This window comes from Lacerta agilis, chromosome 4 (genome assembly GCF_009819535.1).
Source record: "Lacerta agilis isolate rLacAgi1 chromosome 4, rLacAgi1.pri, whole genome shotgun sequence".
Classification (NCBI taxonomy): Eukaryota; Metazoa; Chordata; class Lepidosauria; order Squamata; family Lacertidae; genus Lacerta; species Lacerta agilis.
In genome coordinates this window covers 30481838-30497963 of record NC_046315.1, presented here as the reverse complement: position 1 = coordinate 30497963, position 16126 = coordinate 30481838, and the positions used below count along the sequence as shown (strand labels likewise).

The following is a 16126-nucleotide window of genomic DNA, read 5'->3' as shown; positions in this document are numbered from 1 at the left end:
TTAAATGGAAGTGACCACATTTGTGACTTCTATTTTGGGTTTTTTATTTCCACTTGACGTACATCAAAAGTGCCTTTATCCCTGTTTGTATAGGAAACCAGCTTTAGCAGATGCACCTACCCAGGCTTAAAAAAAAACCAAGTAAGAAGTACTGTTTATGTACAGTGCAGACAGAAATGTGCTGGAGCAATTTGTGTCAAACTACTACATGTTTTTGTAGTATGTGTATCTTTTTAAAAGCATAGGCATTGAAGTTATAAATTACTAGTCAGAGTAGACATAAATGAAGGCCGTTTCTGTGATGTCTCTTTACTTCTGATGTATTGTGTGCTTTTTGTACTTGAAAGGAACACCACACTGATAATTTTATATGATAAGAAAATGAAGTTGAAGATTCTGTATATAATACCTGGAGAATTATGTTAACCTTTCTGTGAATAAATATGAGAGGATCCATTAAAGTTGCCAGGAGGTTTGCTGTACATAAGAAGAGGCTGCAGAATGAGGCCAGTGGCCCATCTCTTCCAGCATTCTGTTCTCATAGTGACCAAACCATGGGAAGCTCAAAAGCAGGACCTGAGTGCAACAGCACACTGCCAACTTGTGATTTCCAGCAACTAGTATTCAGAGATGTACTGCCTCTCACAGGAGAGGCAGAATATACCCTCCATGAATTTGTCTAATCTATTTTTCAAGCCATCCAAGTTGGTGGCCCTTACTGCCTCTTGTGGAAGCAAATTCCATAGTTTAGCTGTGCACTGTGTAAAGAACTACCGTACTTTCTTTTATCTGTCCTGAATAGGGCCGACTCACCTAGAAAGCAGGGTGAAGCAGCTGCCTCAGGTGGTAGAAGCCCCTGAAGCAATGCCCCCATGGGTGCCCCACCCACCCTGCAGAGAAGCAGCACTGGTTGCCAGTGAGATCTGAGAAGATTTCGCTGAAATTTCATGAGATCTCATGGAGCACAAGAGATCTTGCCATAAATCGGCAATGATTCCAGCGTGGCTTCTCTGCTAGTGGTAGGTGGTGCAGTGGTGATGCCGGCATGGTGGGAGGCACGGCAGAGTGGGCCGGCACTTCCCATTTTACCTCGGGTGGCAAAACAGGATATTGATACATTTAAGGATTTTTTAAAATGTGTTTAGCAATGTGCTCAAATTCTTCTTTAGCATCTCTTATTGGCTGGTAGCATTTCTTTCACCAAAGTTTGCATTGCTTTTCCTTCTCCTCATTTGGAAAACTTTCGTTTTCCAAAAGAAGTCTTCTTGCCTGTAATAGCTTCATGATTTTATGTAACTTCCTCAAGGTGGGAGCTTGGAAATGCGAAGCACAACAGCCACCTGTCATTGGAATAGCATAGTTATTATGGCTGTGATTCTAAACATGGTTACTAGCAAGCACTGAATTCAGTGGGACTTAACCTCCGAGTAAACATAGGATTTCACTGCATACCTAAAAATCAAACAAAATTCACCGAATAAAATACAAAAAAAGCTATTAAATGACTCTCAGGCCAACCACCTTTTATGTTTTGGGGTAGAGACCAAGCTAAATTAAAAACCAGGGCAGTTGACAAACTGGAATGAAATCAAATGAGCTGTTAAAGGCAAGCAAAAAGAATTGGGGTAGGGGGTGGGGAATGGAAAGTATGATGGTAAAGGAAAAGCAAGTGCTTCCTGTGGAATACCAGTATAACTGTACAGAGAATATATTGGGATGTTTTAGGAAACCTGGTTCTTGCTTGAAACAGTCATATAAATGAAGCTTCCGTCTGTCCTAGAGAACATTATTGAGTACACCAATCCTGAATTTCTTGAACACAAGCCCTACTGTGTAGAGCCAGGTGACAAGGTTCTATATTTCATCCAAACTGAAGGGATGTCTTGTATTACAAACAGGTGAAGGGAGGAAGCATGAGTCACTTGCATTTCCCCTTTTGCCTTCTGCTTTGCAATATGAGAAGTTGGTCAGTGCTAATCTATTCCAGTTATTTACTGTAGGTCATTACTGGCTTGGAAGTATCCATGATGCATACCGATCAGCACTGGCAACACTTGTGTTCATGCAGTCCAGTGCTGGTACTGTACTGACACATACACCATCAGGACAAATGGCAGCTCAATTACCTGCTTAGGGGAAAAAAAGGTTTGCAATTAGTATTTTTTGTTTTGCAAATTCAGAGCTGTTAGTCCTGTGATGAAAGGAAAATGCAAAAGGAGCAAGTCATAATAACTACAAATGCACAATTCTTGCCAGACCTTTAAAAAAAAAGTGGAGGGGGGAGACATTTCATAACATGGAAATTAAAAAACATCTATCCTACAGTGAGAGAGCCAGTGTGATGTAGTGGTTAGTGTTGGACTACTAGGATCTGGGGGACCAGGGTTCAAATTGCTGTTAAGCCATGAAACTCACTGGGTGACCTTGGACCAGTCACAGTGTTTCCGCATAACCTACCTCGCAGGGTTGTTCTGAGGATAAAATGTGGAGGAAGAGAATTATACCACCTCCAGCTCTTTGGGGGAAAGGTAGGATATACTGTAAATGTGGCAAATGCACTGCATGTCACAGCATTTATTTCCAAGGCTTCAGACAAAGGACTTTCTCAGACTAACCTGGAGATGCCAGGGATTGAACGTGGGGCCTTCTGAATGGGAAAGCAGATGCTCTATCACTAAGCTATGGCTCTGCTGCTTGAAATTAAATGGCATATTACAAAGGTGGCTGTTAAAATTGTGCAAATTCTGCTGTCAGCACCAGAAAAAAGGGGGAGCACGGAAGGAGTAAAGCTTATTTTTGTGTGGGTGAGCTTTGCCTCACACATTCCTGAAAGAGAAATAATGATGTATTTCATATTAACACTCAGTTCCTAAACACAGTTTCTCTGAAATAAGTCCTAGTATGATTTTGATGGAAGTTCTTTTTCCCAACCCATGTATGCCAACCAACAGATATGAAGTGAGACCAAGAACTGCTGATATATATAATAAATGAGATGCATTCTGAGTATGTGAAAAGTGTTTTTTTTTTCCTTTTAAGTGAATATAGGGGTTCAGCTACATTGTGGGGGAGGGGGCCAGCCACTTTTGAGAGGCCATTTTGACCCCTCCTTTTTTGTAAATTTGTTTTTCAAATATTTGAACGTCCAAACGCGTGATAGGATCATTTGAGTCTGTAATCAGCACAGCACCTGATACTTCTAAAGCTAGCATTGAAACATCTTTGCTATATCATATACCTATTCATATTAATCCACTTACAGGTGGGTAATTCATATTAATCCAGTAGTTCTCAAAGGGAGGGGTGCACTGGTGCGGCAGGAAAGGGTGGCAAGTGTTTGAGGAAGATTCAAGGACAGTAACATTTAAACAATGCAGTATAGTATAATATCAAAATAATTGTTTTACACTTTCTGAATGCTCCATATTCATATTATAAAGTAGTTGCGTTCCGCTTAGATCATTGCCCACTGTACCCCTGACAACTTCCTCTTCTGTGCCTGGCAGTGTTGCCTGTTTTGTTAAGGACTTGTATTGATAGGTTAAATGACTGGCGATTTCAGCCTTTGTGAAGTGGCGTAGCTTGTTATCCTAAACATAACCCAGCAGTGTTTGGCACAGTTTTGTCAAACCTTCATCAATTCTAAATTTTACCAGTTTCAGAAATTATGGGCAACTTGCACCACACTCTGGTACCCAAAACCTGCAGCATGCCCAAGCCAAGCATTGGATTCAATGATTCGATTTGCTTCTGGAGGTATAGGTGCCTAATTTGGGGTGTCCCAAAGCTGATTGTTGGGTGCCCGGTTCCTTTTATTTCTATGACTCTTGTCACAAGGGTGGGATACTTCAGGATCTTGCATTGTCAAAGGATCACTTCATATTGGGATGGAGCACGTGTCATGAAATTCTACTCAGTAGTGATTCAGAGTAGATATCAGTGTATGGTTAGCAGAGTAAAAAATACGTTGCAGGCTTCCCAAAAAATAGACTAGGGACAATTGTATTTCATCCAGCAGAGCTTTATCATGCTGTCAGTTTGCCTCACATTTTCAGACCTGCAGGTTGGCTTGCAATGTCAGAAGCGCACTTACAACCGAAAGGCAGCAACTCATTGGTGGAGGAACTGCTTTGCATGCATTGTGTCCCAAGTTCAGTTCCCCACATCTCCAGGTAGGGTTGGTAGAAACTCCTGCTTGAAAACCTAGAGAGCCTTATGGCTATTTCCTTAGGTTCTTCCTAGGAGTGGTCAGGTCACTTTTATTAGGGCTAGGCTGGCAACTAGGATGGGGGAAACCTGTAGCTAGCTGGCCGCTGCCGTTTTGACTACACGGTTTCTTAGGATCTGAAAATGCTGCCTCAAATTTTGTGTTGCAGTTTCTTTCACGTACTTTCCTTCGCCTTTACTGAGCTGCTTCCCAAAGCCCCATCCAAACTTCGAAGGCGCGGCTTTTTTTCTTCCTTACAGCGACGGAACTTCTGGTGCTCACAAGTGCTTTTTCTCCCTCTCCTCCGCTCCCCCCGCGGGCATTGGGCAGGGCTCCGTGACGTCACGGGAGGATAGGACAAGGCCGGCGTGCCAAGGAAGCCGGAAACTGGGAAAACTTTAGGTCGCTCGGCGAGGTCGCTTAGGGGAGAACGGAGAGGGCGCGCCCTGGATGCAAGGCGGGGGCAGGAGGGAGAGAAAAGGGAGGCGGAGCCTGCAGAGATTCCAGCCAATCCTCGTTGGCCAAGGAGGAGCACGTTGGGCTTGGGAGCTGCTCCCCTCCTCGCCCAACAATAATTCCTTCTTTGCACCTTGATAGCCGGGAAGTTAGAACGCGAGGAGAAGTCACTGGATGCGCATCGATTGCAAACGGGCGGAGGAGACCTAGGTTACCCGGGTGGAGGCTAAGCAAGTTGCAGGAAGGGAAGAACCTCGCTGCCGCCTGGCGCTTGGTTACAGGTGTCAGGCGGAGTTAGTAGGAAAATCGCTGCGCGCCTCTCCCCCCCCCTTTCGTTTTCCTCTCCCTCGGGCTTGCAAAAGGCTCTTTGCTGTCGCCTTGCCCCTCTGCCTCCGCAGCTCGTTTGCAAAAGTCTTCTTTGGGTAACTGGCTTTAATGAGAACTTCCCCTGGAGTTCCCTGCCCTTTGTATGCTGCGAGAGAGGTTCCCCGCGCCTCTTTTTTCTCTGCCCTCCGGTCTTTGCGAGGGCGGGAGGGGCCATTGCTGCTGCTGCTGCCACCATGAAACGTGGGAGGAAGAAAGTTAGAGGCCCCGAGGCGGGGGATACCCTCTGCTGCTGCGAGTACCTGGATCGGAAGGGGCAGAGGAGCCACCTGGCGGCGTGTTTCTGTGAGTGCGAGGACCTCGACGAGGGTTGTGAAAGGTACGTCTGAAACTGACCCAGCTGGCACTTTTCATAGAATTGTAGAGTTGGAAGGGACCCCCGAGGGTCATCTAGCAGTGCAGAAATCTCACAACACGTGCCCTCTCCCCCGTCCAATTTGAAACCACGCCGGACCCTGCTTAGCTTTGCCAATGTGCTAGTAGTTAGCTTGTTGGTGGCTGCCCTGCTTGTGGCTTGAGTGAGATCTTTCCGTTGTGGCCATTGGGGTGGCCCTTAGCTGCTCCCTCCTCCTGTCTTCAAATTTCTGGCATAAAAAGGCCTGCATTCCAGCGTATGGTTTCAGAGCTCTGTCCCTATTCAGAGTATTTTATCTGCTCCACATGTGGTGATTCTGGTAATCACTTGATTTCTGTCTGATCAGATGGCCACCTCTGTTGCTTGAGGTACCTTACAAAATTATTATTAATAATAATAAATACCAGAGCTACTATGCCTTTAACATCCCCATGAGGCACAAACTCTGAAGAATTGTGTCTTTTCCATAGAGATGGAAAACCTTATATGTTGAGTCCATCACATGCAACTCCTAAAGTCCTTTTAGAAAAAAAAATTGGTGTAACCATGGGAATTTGGAAGAGTTTTTGAAATTGGCAAATGTCAACACTGGGCAGTAGTTTCCAAAAGTAGGAAGGAAAAAACCCAAACCCCTGCTATGGGAATGTTGGAGAGTAAGGGTTGCTTCTTAATGTTGTCCCCCCCCCTCCGGGTGTGGCTTCCCTTCAAGGACACATATGCAGTGAAGCAAAGCTTTGCAAGTGTTCCCTATGTTAAACTTGGTCAAGGTTACCCAGTTGGAAGTTGACCAGCTGTACTTGCATAATTTAGGCAACTTCTCTGCAAGACTAGCACATATTATTTCTTTCTTGGAAAGAGAACATTTGAAGTGGCCTTAGGCAGGCATGAGGGAACCTGTGATTCTCCAGATGGTCTTGGGCTGTAATTCCCTGACCATGTCTGGAGCTTATGGAAGTTATGTGGAGGAGTTCCGGCCATTTTCTCCCACAATGATCTTGCTTTAACTAAACAAAACCCAACACACTTCTCTGAGCCGTAAATGTCTTCCATCTTCCCTATTCAGTGTACTAAAAGTGGTGGGTGAACTCATGAGCTTGTGAATCCTTGTCTTTCTATATCAGGGATGGGGAGGCTGCAGCCATTGGACTACAACTCCCATCATCCTTGGTGATAGGCCATGCTGCTTGGGGCTGATGGGAGTTTGCATCTCCACAACATCTGAAGGGCCATGGTGATTCCCAGCACTATTCTACAGAGAGATTCTTTGCCAGGTAAACTGACAGACCAGACAAGAATAGAACTTGAGAAAGTTGAGGGCTAGTTTCACAGAACTGGATTTACTGACAATGTGATACACTCATCATTTTCAGATGAGCATTAGGACGATATGATGAGATATGATGAGATGCAGCCCCACATAATACTATTCAAATTTCTGGGTAGAAACTGAAGAATTATGGCCATTTCACACATCATTTTTACACTTGTCTATATGCATAATAAAAAAGGGAATATAAACATGTGCTCATCCACAATTGTCCGAAGCAGCTCCAAACAGCTGTACTTTGGTGAGATCTGACACAAAGTGACTTGAGAGAGTGACAGAAGCCAACACAAATGTATTTCTTGGTCTCTTCAGTCTTACATGAGCAGACCTCTGTGCTTTTCCCTAACAGGTGGCTGACTTGCAGATCTTTGCCCCCGGGAACTCTAGAGAGAATTGCAGACACCGTCACAGACCGCTTTCGCCTCCCATGGCTTAGGGGGGCTGTAAAGGTCGATATCAGCCTCCTCCCGCCAATCATCCTGTTGCCTGTTTTCCTTCACATAGCAGCTTTGCACCTCCTCTTGGCTCTTGTCATCCTGATATCACTTCCTGTACTGGTGCTGTGGTATTACTACCTCACACACAGGAAGAAGGGCCAGACTCTTTTCTTCTTGAGTCTAGGGCTGTTCTCCTTAGGCTACATGTACTACGTGTTCCTCCAAGAGGTGGTACCCCGAGGCCATGTGAGCACCAGCCAGGTGATCCTTCTCACCTGTGGATTAATCCTTATGCTGGTGGCCCTGTCTCAAGCCAAGAGAGACCCTGGCTACCTTCCCTGCCAAACGAGCAGTAACAAAGCACTTTACCAAGGCAGCAACATCAACAATAACAGCATCTCAAACAGGAATGACCTGGAGAGCTCCAAGGCAGCAGCTGTGCCTGACATTGCAATGAACAGTTACCCTGAGGGCTATGCCACAGTGTTGGAAGCAGGGACAGGTGGGGTCACGGAGGACTGGTGCACCAAGTGTCACTTGGTTAGGCCAGCCCGAGCTGGGCACTGCCGGATATGTGGCAGGTGCGTGAAGAGACTGGATCATCACTGTGTCTGGTATGTTTCTTGGAGTTTCAAGTTGGCTTTGACGTATGTTTTCAGATATCTTTGTTACCAATGAGTCACGGATCTCCTCTTGCCCCAAAATTCCTTTCCGGTTTGTTTGGGCTCTTGTCAGTATGTTTAATTGATCTGCTGCATAGTGAGTTTTGTGGCATGAATTGCGTTCCCTGTCTAATACTTGCTCTTTCCTGCATTCAGTATCCTTTCTGTTCCATTTTATAACCAGGCAAGCTGAGGAAGTGCCAGATCTCCCCAGGGGAACTTAATAATCTGTTATGCCATCCATCAGCAGTTGTAAATGCTGTGATACATTAATGGTTTCATTTAGGGGTGTGTGTACTTAGTGTAGTGGCTTCTGTAGTCAAGAGCAAACCTGCACACTTCACTTTGGGCCAGTTTTTAAAAACAATACATACTGCTACAGGTATTTGGGCTGTCAAAATATTGGGATGTTTTTTCCTCCAAATGTGGGCCAAAGGGAATGGGGGAAGAGTGGCCATTTAGAGATAGGTGGAAGAAAATGCTTTGAATAGTAGCTGCAGAGCTCTGCAGGGCATTGAACCACTGGAAGTCACAGAATCATAGAATTGTTGAGTTGGAAGGGGGCCCCCAAGCATCATCTAGTCCAACTCCCTGCAATGCAGGAATCTCAAGTAAAACTTGCCCAGCTCTCTTCTCATTTCTGAACCTTTGTTTTTCCAAGTTTTATAAACATCAGGGCCAGAAACTTGTTAAACCGTGCAAGTTCAGGCCTTTAGGATACTGGGTGTAGGTAACAAATTTCACATTTCATGTGTGAAAGATTTGTTGGGGTGCAGAATATCCACAGTGCAGAATTTTATAGCTTTCTAACAGCTAGTCTTAAGTGGTGCAGATTGTTGTATATTGGGTCTATTTACATAAGCTAGTTTGAAAACCAAGTTTATATTAATCTTCTCTGTTAGCCTGGTTTAGACATAATGGGCAGTCATGGTTTGGTGCCTAGCAAATGAGCCTTCAATGAGTCAAACCAACAATTGCCATTTTGTCCAAACCTGCAAATTGTGTTCGTGCTGCAAACCATAGTTAACTACTCCTCAGCTGGACATCAGAATAGTTAATGGACACCAGAATCTGGCACCTTCTTTATCTTACACCACTTTGTTTGTAAAAAAGGTTTTTCTTTTATCTCTTGGAGGATTAACAGCTGTGTCGGGGAACAGAACCACCAAGCCTTTATCCTTGCACTCTCCCTTTTTCTGCTCACATCAGTGTATGGGATTTCTCTGACTCTGGACACCATCTGTAGAGGGAAGGCTACCATCAAGGCACTCTTCTACTGTCCTGGTGTCTATGGAGACTACAGGTGAGAGAAATACTCTGCAGTGGGATAAGAAACTACTGATATGACCCTCTGTCGGAGGGGCAGTCCTCTGGTCTGCCTGGCTTCTGCTATCTTGGCCCGAGGTGCATGCTGGGATGTTTGCTAATGTCAAAACCTTTGTCCTTGGGAAGCTTTGTGCTGCTTTCATAGATTGGCATGCTGCGGTGCACTATTTTGTGCTTGTGTGACTTGCCCAAGTGACCATATGAGACTCTTGTGGTTGAAACAAAGATAAAGTCCCGTGTTCCTTTTTGGGTTGTTTTATTTTTGTTCTTTTGCATGGTCAGGTAACATTTTTAACGACAAAAAGTGTGGTTGTGTAAAGGAAGAACTGTGGCCTTTGCAGAAGGAGTAGAGATGTTGTGGTATACAACTCCCATCAGTGATTATGCTAGCAGGGACTGATGGGCATTATGGTCCTCAACATCTGAAGAGCATCGTGCTGGCTACCCATACTTTAGGGATATTCAAATAGCATGCCCAGGGTGTGGGAGATCAGTCTGTAACCTGTAAAGAGACCATCTGTAACCACCTGAGTGCAATTACATTGCTATGGGCGTTTTTGCAGAGCAGAAGTATAGGGCAGAGAACTGTTTGTTGAGCTTAGCAATAATCAAATCCCAATGCTTATTACCTTATAGTAAGGCATAGATCAGGCATAGGCAAACTTGGCCCTCCAGATGTTTTGGCACTACAACTCCCATCATCCCTAGCTAATGGGACCAGTGGTCAGGGATGATGGGAGTTGTAGTCCCAAAACATTTGGAGGGCCGAGTTTGCCTATGCCTGGCATAGATGATGGACTGTTTGAAAAATAATTTTTGCAATGAAATGAGACACTTAAGTGGGGAAATGAGATTGCAATTTGCTGTGATGCAGAATCTGAGATGGAAAGGCACCAAAAGTTTCTACTATTTACTCTCAAAATAGCATGTCAGTCTCCCCTTTTCTCTGTAGCCCCACAGCAATGCCGTTGTGTCCCTATTAAAACAGGTTCCTTGCTTTCTGTTTCCACCCCCTTCTAGTTCTGCCCTTTCGTTCACCTGTGTGTGGTACTGTACCATTGTAACTTCCGGCATGGGCTACATCCTTCTCATCCAGCTCTTGAACATCAGCTACAACGTGACTGAGAGGGAAGCTCGAATTGCTTTGAAGGAGAACACTGGGCGGAGGCTGTTATGGGGAATGGTGGTTGACACAGGCCAATACCATCGGGGCATTCTGCACAATTGGATCCAGTTCTTGACCTTGCGCTCAGCCGATCTGCAGCGCTCCACTGAAGACATTGTATGAAAGCAGCTTCCTATCAATCACATTTAGTTAACTGATCATCCACACCTGAAGTCATTAAGGGGACAGGTAGTTCTCATCTCTTAAGCCATATTTTAAGAGCAACGTTTTCTCAGAAACAGGCGATACTCCAAATGCTGGGCACAAATGACCTGGTTATGTGGGTGACTATGTATGTCAGCCTCTTAAGTGCTCACCTGCTTAGCCACAGCTGGCAACCAGTTTTGGATTAGCGTCTCAGTCTACAGTTCTATGCGCTTGTGCCAATGGACTGTGTACGTAGCTGTTTACAAGGATTATACACATTAACTGTCAGGAACATTCCTGACATTAACCTGGCAAAGAGATCACTGCTGTTGGGTTGCGGTGCTGAAGAGGTAGTGTATTTTTTAATTCTATAGGTTTGAGAAACTTCATGTGCTTGTGCGGACTAATCTTAATGTACCACAAGGAAGTTCATTTGACCATGAGCTTTAATTTTGTGCTTGTCAATGGTGGTGATGGCCATGGGTGGTATCAAAAAGGGGGCACTTCCACCCCCATGCAGAAAAAGAGCAAAATAGCAACAACCCCGCAAAACCGACAAATGATGTTACTTTTCACCCCACTCACACAACTCGTTGCTTCAGTGGTTCTACTAAGTGCCTTTGTGTGACATTTTCTTTGGAGCTGTGGTTTGTGAGACTGGTAGATAGCAGGGGTGGTTTTGTGTGGTGTTCTCAAAACACCTCAGAGAAAGCATTTGTATTTAATGAATGTTTATTCTCCCCCCCCATCCATTCAGAAAGGTTAAAAATGAAATCTGTAATTGAGGGGTCAGCAAACTTTTTAAGCAGGGGGCTGGTCCACTGTCCCTCAGACTTTGTGGGGGACTGGACTATATTTTTTTGGGGGGTGGGGGAGAACGAATGCCTATGCCCCACAAATAACCCAGAGATGCATTTTAAATAAAAGGACACATTCTACTGATGTAAAAACACGCTGATTCCCGGACCACCCGCAGGCTCGATTTAGAGGGTGATTGGATCCGGCCCCCGGGCCTTAGTTTGCCTACCCATGCTGCAATTGCTGAAAATAAACTCTTAAATCACTTGGATCCAAAAACTTTAAAAAGCACAAAAACAATTGGCATTAGAAAGTACTTAATAATGAAAGAGAATTGATGGAACCTATCACTGCTTTGCATCACGTATGATCAACTATTTTAATTGATTGTTTATTTAGGATCCTTGTCTCAATAGTGTTCCCATAAAAAGTCATTTGCTCAATCAGATGATTAGAAAGGTTTAAGTTCCATTTAGATAGGATCACTGTGCAATAATGGGACTGTAGGGCTGGTGGCCTCATTGAACTGAGAGAATTGGTAGCCATGGATGTAGAAAATGATTTATTCTGCTTTTACACCTACTGCTTTCTGTACCTGGGTGCTGCAATCTAAAGCATGTGGAGGGTACCAGCTTAAGTAAGGCTTGCTTGCTGCTGAAATAAGATATTGCAGTTCCACTCATACGATGTTATATGGTACCAAGAGATAAAAGGCAACAGAACTGTTCTTCCAAACAAGGTGATATAGACTCAAGGTGAGACATGAGGTTTCCATGCATAATGGTAATGTTCAACTTGGAATTGGAGGGAAGTGGGAATTAGAATTCTCTAGTTTCTTAGTTTTTCACATGGGTTCACTTCTAGACAGTAAATGTACATGCTCCTCAGACAGTTTGAAATAGTTGCATCTTTGGCTGCAAAATATATAACTGGAGACACTGTCTGAGTTCAGACCTTGTACTAAACCATAGTTTAGCATGGCTTCCATCCAGTTTTGTTGAGCTTCACGTTTGCACTCTGCTGCTCCCTGCAGGTGGAAGGAGTTCAGAAGCTTTGCTTAAAAACTGGCTTCTTTCCTTCAAGCTGACAAAGTGGTTAATATTAATCAGTTTATTTGAACAAGCCAGCTTGGCAACAGAACAAGCACACAAGCGTTTAACTGAAACAAGAGTTGCGTTTTGCCTTCTCTGTTTTTAGGGCGTTAGTGCAATGCAGCAAATCATCAGAGTGTTCCCGCCCACCAGGAAGTAAAATATTTGCAGAAAGAGACTTGAAATGCACTCTATACAAAGGTTCTTCTCCCTGCTGGTGGTACCGTATATACCCGAGTATAAGCCGACCCGAATATAAACCGAGGCACCTAATTTTCCTACAAAAACCTGGGAAAGCTTATTGACTCGAGTATAAGCCGGTTCACCTTTGCTGCTGTGGAGGAGGAGGAGGAACGAGCAGCCCGAAAGCAGCCCTTTGGGCTGCTCCTTCCTCTTCCTCCTTTGTTAAGTTTGCATTTATGCGAGCAGTTCAGGAATGGAACAAGCTGCCTGGGGATAGTAAAGAACCACCGTTCTTGCACGCTTCTTAAGGAATGGTTGACTGGGGAGAGCAGGTGGCGGCACGAGCGGAGAGAAAGGGCTTCTTTCTCGCTGCCCCCACCGCCCGCCTCACTCGAGTATAAGCCGAGGGCAGCTTTTTCAGCACAAAAAATGTGCTGAAAAACTAGGCTTATACTCAAGTATATACAGTATGTAGGAAGTGTGCAGCAGGAATAAATTAAGGTAGGGAAATGAATAAAAGTCTGACTGCATCATTATGGTAATCCACTGAGTAAGCTACAGTGTGACACTGATGGTGCTGTATTATGTTGTTAAGACCGAAGACTGAGACATGGGCTGTGTCCCCGATAGCAAAAGGTAAAGAGCCTAGCTTTACTAGCCAAAGGGTAGCCAATGTGGTGACCTGAAGATGCTGCTGGCCAACATCTCTCATCACCCTTGAGACCCTGGCCATGCTGGCTGGAGGTGTGCTTTGCAAGGACTTGTTTCTTACTAAGCCAACAGTTGATTATACTTCTAGCATTCTTCAGGGAAGTTGAAAGGATTACATTACTGATGTATTGGAAAAATAAAGCACATTTATATGAAGGAAATGTTGCCATGGAATGTGGCTATAAATGGGCTCATGCAGATTTTTAGAGGTTTCTTAAATACTCTTGCGCATTGCAGCACATAAGTGGGAGGTAATGCCTACCCATTTTAAACTGAAGATTTCAGGGAGTCATAGAGTTGGAAGGGATCCTGAGGACCATCTAGTCCAACCCCCTGCAATGCAGGAATATGCAGCTGTCCCATACGGGGATCAAACCTGCAACCCTGTCATTATCAGCACCATGCTCTAAGCAACCGAGCTATTTTTCCTCCTGTGTGACTATAGTTTTAAGCTAATCTTCCGGACAGAAATAGCTTCTTTCATAAGTATACAGAAAGGTTGGAGACACACTATTTACTCTAGAGGAGGTGCAAAAGGTATGTACCATATTGGCCTGAACATAAGCCTCACTTTCCCCCCAAATTCTGACCGTGAAAAGTTAAAGCGCGGCTTAAATTCGCAATCTTACAAAAATTGACTTTTACGTTATCGCTGCTGAAACAGACATATGGTAAAACATAACAGGTGTGAGTACCTGCAGAATTTTAAGGGAGCGGCTTATATTTGGGTATTATCTTTTTTTCTTTCCCACCCCATTAATTTTAAAGGTGCGGCTTATATTCGGGCAAATACAGTGGTACCTCTGGATGCGAACAGGATCCGTTCCGGAGCCCTGTTCACATCCTGAGCAGAACGCAACCCGCAGCGCCGCTTCTGCGCATGCGTGGGCTGCGAGTCGGCGCATGATGTCATTTGATGTGTCTGTGCGAACCGCCGAACCCAGAAGTAACCTGTTCCGGTACTTCCAGGTTATGAGAGTTCGTAACCCGCGCCATTCGCAACCCGCAGCGATCGTATCTAGAGGTATGACTGTATGGTAATAATATTTGGTTGGGCTATATCTAGTATGGGGCACAAGCTTCCCTTCCACCTGCTTAATCTTTGCTCATCCTTTCTGTGCCTCTCTGGAGGGTTAAGGGGGCTCATCTGAACAGAATTCCCTTTAAAAGCTCTTCTGTATTGCACAATTTGACACCAGTGAATTCCTAAGAACTCAATTTCCTGCGTTGTTGTCATAGTGGTGTCAAAGTCAAACCCATGCAATATGAAAACACTACTGTAAACCGTGTTAGGAATAAACCTGATGCTTCTTCCCAGTCATACATTTGTACTTTTCAGAGTACATTTTTTTTGTAGAGGTGTCGAGTGACTGAAGCAAGACATCTAGATATTTCCTTCATCTCTTTAAAATGGCTAAGTAAAAACTGATTCTTCCCAACAGGCCAATGATATTCCAGCCTCTCCTTGTTTTTTAATGGTGCTTTTTTCTTTCAAAGTAGATTGCTTTCAAGTGTCTTAAAATAATTTGCTATGAGAGCATTTTCTCTAGAGCAAGTAATAACTGCCTACTGTCCAGAGTCTTAATCATGTGTTATGTGACTTTTAATCTTGATCTTGAATGTATTTAGCCTCTGCAGGGCAGGATGGTGCAATTACAAATGTTTTTCTATCATATTTTAAGTGACATTTCTCTTCCTGGAAGCCTTTATTCCTCTGCCAAGCTCTACTGTATAGGACTTGAATTCTATTTAAAAACCTTGCTGCAGCTCATATTTTATAAGCTTGATGGCAGTGTGGAGAATATCTGAATTGCTTCTCTCAATTTCCCCCCAACCCCAGGTATTTGGAAAATTATGAGATATTTTATCTGCAAGTTTTATTGAGCACTGTGTTGACATCATTTTATTATGTGCCCTGCATTTGAGATCAGTTGTTAAACACAGTTAAATAAATTTTCTTTTAAAAATAAGTGTTGAGTGATTGTACCCAAAGTTATTTTAAAAAATACTATTCTCTGGAAAAACAATAACATCAAATTTATTATGTGTCCTTCACTAGCTGGCCCCCTGGCAGGTTACAATGATTTAAAATTCAGAATTAAAAACAGTTAATACCTATTATCACAGGAATTGGGTGGGTCCTGAACAATATACAGTACATCTCAGGTGTCAGAGGCTAAGAGGTGCATTTTCAGACTCCTATCTTTAGTCCAAGACTGCAGTAAACCAAAACTGTTATGTACTTTAAACCTTCTGAATGGCTTGAAGGACTTTCTGAATCAACTGAAGATAGCTAAGCTGGTAATAAAGCAAAATCAAACGGATGTGTATCTTCTTCAGTGTGTTTACTTACAAATTTTGGAGAGTGGGAGAGAATATTAGCAGATTACTTTGGGTTACTCTTGTAGAAATTAAGGTAACAAACCCAAGATTGAGCCGATTTCTTTTTTTGCTTTTTACTCTTTTAACCACCTCCACAGTCACAATCTGTGTGCAAAAAAGGGAGGGGCGCTAATCTACATTAGTTGTTGAGAACAAACTGGCTAGTTCGCAATTATTCTGAGCGGGTTTTTTTTTTGTTTTTTTTTTTGCTTTTGTAACAAAGCACTACAATTCAAATATCATCTCAAGCGGTATACTACTACAAGGGTTGCCCCTACTTGTCGGTTAAGATTTAACTACGACTGGTTTATCTATACAATATACTATGGGTTTTTTGTTTTTTTTAAGTGTGGTGCTGTGCTATGAAGTCTGAAGACTTGCTTGACTGAGCTGACAGAATGTTAATTAAGATTCCACATGACATCATGGGAGGTAAGTTACTGGACTTAGAATGTTTTGACATTCAAACTCTGCAAGCTGAAGTGAAAATCCAGC

At 43.7% G+C, this 16126-nt stretch overlaps 1 protein-coding gene across 1 annotated transcript; it reads left to right on the top strand.

Annotated features, from left to right (window-relative positions):
• The first annotated feature begins 4995 nt into the window (after nt 1–4995).
• On the top strand, nt 4996–10979 carry ZDHHC23 (zinc finger DHHC-type palmitoyltransferase 23). The gene is made up of 4 exons (XM_033146549.1): nt 4996–5366; nt 7079–7780; nt 8964–9131; nt 10175–10979. The coding sequence occupies exons 1-4, from the start codon at nt 5224–5226 to the stop codon at nt 10440–10442; spliced, it is 1281 nt and encodes a 426-aa protein (XP_033002440.1). The 5' UTR covers nt 4996–5223; the 3' UTR covers nt 10443–10979.
• The last annotated feature ends 5147 nt before the right edge of the window (nt 10980–16126 follow it).

What these genes read in the sequence shown, in the direction of transcription:
- ZDHHC23 (XM_033146549.1), top strand. Translation starts at nt 5,224, where the DNA reads ATGAAACGTGGGAGGAAGAAAGTTAGAGGCCCCGAGGCGGGGGATACC. An exon ending in CTCGACGAGGGTTGTGAAAG is followed by an intron (nt 5,367 to 7,078) that starts GTACGTCTGAAA and finishes TTTCCCTAACAG; the next exon opens with GTGGCTGACTTGCAGATCTT. An exon ending in GGTGTCTATGGAGACTACAG is followed by an intron (nt 9,132 to 10,174) that starts GTGAGAGAAATA and finishes ACCCCCTTCTAG; the next exon opens with TTCTGCCCTTTCGTTCACCT.